Source organism: Erinaceus europaeus, chromosome 16, assembly GCF_950295315.1.
Source record: "Erinaceus europaeus chromosome 16, mEriEur2.1, whole genome shotgun sequence".
Lineage (NCBI taxonomy): Eukaryota > Metazoa > Chordata > Mammalia > Eulipotyphla > Erinaceidae > Erinaceus > Erinaceus europaeus.
The window spans coordinates 74204728-74210232 of NC_080177.1; the positions used below are offsets into that span (position 1 = coordinate 74204728).

General features: G+C 60.6%; 1 protein-coding gene across 2 annotated transcripts; it reads right to left on the minus strand.

Moving 5' to 3' along the window:
* Positions 1-352: 352 nt before the first annotated feature.
* NKX2-1 (NK2 homeobox 1) lies at positions 353-3982 on the minus strand. Of its 2 annotated transcripts, XM_007530252.2 has the most exons (4): positions 3906-3981; positions 3282-3426; positions 2782-3167; positions 353-1994 (listed from the first exon to the last, which is right to left on the minus strand). In XM_007530252.2, the coding sequence occupies exons 3-4, from the start codon at positions 3152-3154 to the stop codon at positions 1264-1266; spliced, it is 1104 nt and encodes a 367-aa protein (XP_007530314.1). In that variant the 5' UTR covers positions 3155-3167; positions 3282-3426; positions 3906-3981; the 3' UTR covers positions 353-1263. The 2 variants fall into 2 exon arrangements, with proteins under 2 accessions (XP_007530314.1, XP_007530313.1); XM_007530251.2 differs by lacking the exon at positions 3282-3426 and having other exon boundaries at positions 3906-3982.
* Positions 3983-5505: the final 1523 nt, after the last annotated feature.

The following is a 5505-nucleotide window of genomic DNA, read 5'->3' on the forward strand; positions in this document are numbered from 1 at the left end:
TTAGTCCTTTGGTCTTTTCCTCATCCTTTCTCCCATTTTGCTCTCTATTGCTAGACCCCAGGATGACAAAAGGTTTGGTTCCACTCAGTTCAGAGCAGAACAAAATTCCTTCTTCCCTTGAGACAAGGACTCTGGATCCAGTCTCCGATGCTGGCTCAGGGTCCTCTGAGCCTCTCAAACAATTTGAATCCTATCCAGGCAGTGATCGGAATCCTCTCAACCAAAAACTGCTTTGTAAAGCCAAATCAAAACCAAACAAAGGAGGGTTTCTTTCTTTCTTTTTTTTTTTGATCAGAAAAAGAATCTTTTTAATTTGTATAATTTATTAGAAGCTTCTTAGGAACTATATTTAAGCCAGATATCTACATAAGTTACAACAGAAAAAGACTGATGCTGCAAATACCAAACTGCCAAATAATATACACAGATTTATCGATGCCCATAAAAAACACGATGGGCCAAGGCTGGGGGCTATGCTTTCATTCTTTCCTTCTCTCTTTCTTCTTCTTCTTCTTCTTTTTTTTTTTTTAGCAACAAAATGTACAGATAACTAAAAGCTAGGCATTTAGTCCAACTTTTGACAGTGTTTTACAGCTACAAGTTCACATCAAACATAAAACAGTTTTAGCCAGGGCGGTCCGACTGAGTCCAGGCAGCCAAGGGTGCTGGGAGGAGACATTTCCTTTGTGTCAGTGACCAGTGGGCTCAGTCCATGAGTCTTTCCTCGCCCAGTTGCCATCTCTTTTTCCAGATAAATCCGGATATTTACAAGCGAGTCCACTTGGTTGGCACAGTGTACCCTGAATGAAGTTTTCCATCTTTAGTGCTCAGAGCCATGTCCTCACAGAGCCCTCTCCAAACTTTGCCCTCAGCCGGACCTTGGGGAAAGCCATTTGAATCACCTAACATACACCTCCCAAAGCTGTTCTTGTCAAGTCCTTTTCCCTCTGAAGACTTCTTAAAGAATTGAGTTTGTTTGGTGGTTTTTTTAATTTTCATTTTGTAAAAAAAAAAAAAAAGTTCCATAAATTTTAGGGGGGTAATAAAGACAGACGTCCAGCAGTTTGGTGTGTGTGTGTGTGTGTGTGTGTGTGTGTGTGTGTGTGTGTGTGTTCCCTTAATCAGAAGGGGAACAGGCTCTTGGCCACAGCGCGTGGGAGCGGCAGGAGGGTGGTGGTGGTGGTGGTGGTGGTGGTGGGTGGCGGGCAGGAGGGGAAGCCGCGGAGGCAGTGCTCTGGGCTGGGCCCGGCCCCCGGCGTCCTCTCACCAGGTCCGACCATATAGCAAGGTGGAGCAGGACATGGTACCATAGTCCGAGCCCGAGGAGTTCAGGTGGGACAGGCTGGAGACCTGGCCCTGCAGCGCCGCGGGGCTGGCGGCATGGTGCGCCAGGTCCGGAGACTGGCCCGCGCTGCCCGGCTGGTGGCCCGGGTGCGCCCCCAGGCCCGGGCCCCCGCTGCCCACCGAGATGGCCGCGGCCGCCGCCTGCGCCTGCTGCTGGGCCTGCTGCTGTGCGTGGCCCTGCAGGCTGGCGGAGCCGGGCGCGGGGGCTCCCGCCTGGCAGGGTTTGCCGTCTTTCACCAGCACCGGCACCGCCACGCGTCGGGGCGACTGCTGCTGCGCCTGCTGCTGCTGCGGGCACCCCGCGCCCCCGCCCGCGCCGCCGCCGCTGTCCTGCTGCAGCTGCTGCTGCGCCGCCTTGTCTTTGGCTTGCCGCTTCATCTTGTAACGGTGGTTCTGGAACCAGATCTTGACCTGCGTGGGGGTCAGGTGGATCATGCTGGCCAGGTGCTCGCGCTCGGGTGCCGACAGGTACTTCTGCTGCTTGAAGCGCCGCTCCAGCTCGTACACCTGCGCCTGCGAGAAGAGCACCCGGCGCTTCCTGCGCGGGGCGCTGGGCAGCGGAGCCATGTTCTTGCCCACGTCCCCCAGCGAGCCCAGGCCGCCCATGCCGCTCATGTTCATGCCGCTGGCCGGGCCCATGAAGCGGGAGACTGTAAGCGACAAACGCACAGTGTTGGCCCGGGAGGGCCGGGCCGGGCCACCTCTTTGCCGCCACCCTTGTCCTCCCCAGCCCGGCCGACCCGATGGCCACCTCCTTGCCAGGCCACCTTCTCCCCGGGAGGCCCAGCCGCCTGGCAAGGCCAGTGCCCGCCCCGGGTCGTGCCGTCGAGTTTTCTGGAGAGTTCCCCACCTCTACCTGGGCCACCTCCCCAAAAAGCATGGTAGGGAGAGGCCGCTTCTGTTCAGGCTCCTACCCTAGTCCCCCTGCGGGATTGGCTGGCGAGCTGGGCCCAGGCCGGGAGTCCTGCATGAGTAGGGGCCAAAGTGGGCGGGGGAGTGTACACTTTTGAAAGCTCCAGTGGGCTCCAGTGAGGGTGCAGGCTGGACCCCTTTTGGGCCCCCCTCGCAGCCCGCGCCTGCCCGCCTACCCCGGGAGCAGAGGCGGCTGGGGTCGCCCAGGAGCACTTGGGTCAGGACAGGCTCCCTCGGGGTCGGGCCTCTGCTCTGGGCTGGTGGCTGTTCCCTACTCTACTCCGCTGGGGAGTGGGGAGGGGGTTGCCCTCCTCAGCGCTCGGGGTGCCCTGTCCTTCCTGGCAGTCTACTGCACCTGGGAGGTGCCTCTAGCACCCCTCGCCCGAGCAGGAAGGGAGAGTCCCCAGCAACCTAGCTCACCGCCCCCCCCCCCCCACCAACGCCCCTGCCCGCAGCCCGCAGGCGCGCCTCCCCGGCGCCTCCCGCACGCAGCCCGCGGCCCTGCGGCGGGGCGGCCTCACTTACTGGCTGGGAAGCGCGGGTCAGGGTTGGCGCCGTACCATCCTGGGCCGGAGGCGCTGTTCCGCATGCTGTCCTGGTAGGGCGGCAGCTCGCTCATGTTGCCCAGGTTGCCGTTGCAGTAGCCGCCCACAGCCGAGTGCGACAGCTGGGGCACCCCCGCCGCCGTCATGTGGTAGGCGGCCGTGACCGCGCCGTGGTGGCCCACCGCGTGCTGCTGCATGGCCGCGGCCGGGGGCGCAGCCTGGCCCTGCCTGTACGCCGCCAGCGGAGCCCCGAGGCCGCCGCCCTCCATGCCCACTTTCTTGTAGCTTTCCTCCAGGGGACTCAAGATGTCAGACACTGAGAACGGAGTCGTGTGCTTTGGACTCATCGACATGATTCGGCGGCGGCTGGAGGAGGAAGGAAGAGGAGGAAAAAAAAAAAAAAAAAGAAGAGGGGGGAAGGCGAAGCCTCGCTCGCTGCGTTTTTTTTTTTTCTCCCTTTGCCAAATATTCTGGTGTTACCTTAACGCCGATCTTGTTGGATGTACACGTAACCGAGTGGCCCGAGTCCGCCTTAATTGGCTTGAGTGGAGGCTCGGGGGCTGCCTCGCGTTTGTTTTAGCCCGGCGCCAGGTTTTAGGCAGATACCAGAGGCGGGGCGTAAGCGCTAAAGCAACAAGACAATAGAAGCCTACATCTTGCCCGAGATAATTAGCTTACATGCTGATGACAAGGTAAACACCTTTAAGTTTCACTTGTCAGGATTTTTAGGTCTCAAAGAGGGAGAGAGAGAGAGGGAGAGGGAGAGAGAGAAGGAGAGAAAGAGAGAGAGAGACGACCCGGAGCATTTCTTTCCCCCTCCCACGACCCCCACCCCCAGATTTTGTGGGGTACCGGTGGCTGGGGGGGGATGGAAAAGGGAGGGAGAGGAGGAGGGGACGGAGAGAGGGGAGGGCACGGGGTGGGGTGGGATCAGCGGAGAGGAGGGCTGGCTGGCAGGGAGGGGGGGGAGGAAGGTGATTGCGGCTGCCTGGTCTCCAACTTGCGGAGTTCCAAAGTGAAAACACTTCCCAACCGGGCCGGGGCGACGCCGTCTGGAGCCAGAGGGAGGGGACCCAGGGGTCGGGGTCGGGGTCGGGGTTTCACCTGAGCCTGCCGGGGCTGCTTCTCCCTCCCGCCGCGGCCTCCCAGCCCCGCGCCTTCCCACCGCCTCCGGACCACATCAGGCTTCTGGGCGCTGTGCCCCCAACGCCCGCGGAGGAGCGCGCCAGGCTGGGCACGAAGCCGGGGGCCGCACCACGGGGCCGCGTGTCTATCAGTCTGTCTGCCTCCTCCGCCGTTGTCAGAGGGACACCTCTGCTCCCCGCCCCCTTCCCCCCTACCCAGGAGAGAATGCCGGCGGGCGGTGGGGGCGCCAAGCAGGGGATCTGCTGCCGCCGAGAGGCTGTCCCAGATCCCCGCGCTCCCCTCCCCCAGCTTAGGGTCCCTTCCCGGGGCGAGGCCCCCTATCCCCCCCCAGCCAGCCGCTCCTTCCCCCCCCCCACCCAGGGCAGAGGCTAGCACACCCCAGACCACCGAAGGGGGGGGCAGAGGGGAGGCTGGGGGGGCAAGAGAAGAGACCATGACTTAAATTGCCCCACCTCGAACAAACCTGCTGTCCCCGACCCTCGCCCATCTCCCGGACGCGCGGGAGTGTTGGGCGGGAGAGGACTTCCCAAGGACATCACCGCCCCAGCACCCGAGACCAGAGCCGCGCCCCTCTTCCTCCTGCTGCTCCCGGGAGGCGCGAGCGGGGCGCGTCGGGAGTGCCCGCCCGCCTGTTGCCCCGCGTCTCTGAGCCCGAACCCCGGTGGGACCCGGGAGGGCTGGCCCGGAGGGGGCGAGTCCCAGGCGGGCGGGCGGGCGTGAGGCAGGGCCGCGGCGCTCCTCCGCCTGAACTCAGCCGTGCAAAAGTGCCCTGGCTTCCCCGGGAATAACCAAATATCTTTGTCTGAAGTGGCGGCAGAAAGGGCCGGTCGCTTTGTGGCCGCGCTGGATATTAGGAGATGAGGATCATTCTGCTTCAATTGGGCGCCTCTCATCCCGCCAGCCAGAAACTGCTTAGGAGGAAGTGAGTTTCCTGTCTGCGCGTCCCCAGCCTTCAAGTGCGAGGCCCCCAGCCTGGAGGGTCCTTGGGCGCCCTGGAGAGGGGGAGCTGCCTTGCGCTGCACTTCCCCGCAGGGCCGAGGCGCCCACTCTGCTCGGGGCCGGGCAGTTGCCTGCACCCGCTGGAGCGAGCCGAGCCCCGCACTGCGCACAAACCGAGGCTCTGACTTGGCTCCTTGGATTCAAAACTTTGTTATTGTTGTTGTTGGTTCTTTTTAGCCTCCTTTTCCAGGCAGGTGTCTGGGACCACAGAGCCCTACCCTGACCCGGCAGGGGGCTCCTAGACACCGAAAGGGCCTGTTCAGGAGACCTGTGCAATTGGGGTTTTATTTGTATATTTTCTCTCTCCTTTCTTAAAGAGGATGGACAAGCACTTTGGAACGATTTAATTCGGCAGGTTCTGCTTGTGTGTGTGTGTGTGTGTATGTGTGTGTGTGTCCCTTTTTCCCCCGTTGGCATTATTTGCAATTGGGAAAGTTGTTTTTATTTATTTTTTATTTTTTTATTATTATTTTTAAAGATTTCAACCTTCTCGATGGTATGCCCTCCAAGCAAAGCCGCCTTCTACACTAATATTCTTTCTCCTCACTTCCCATGTTTC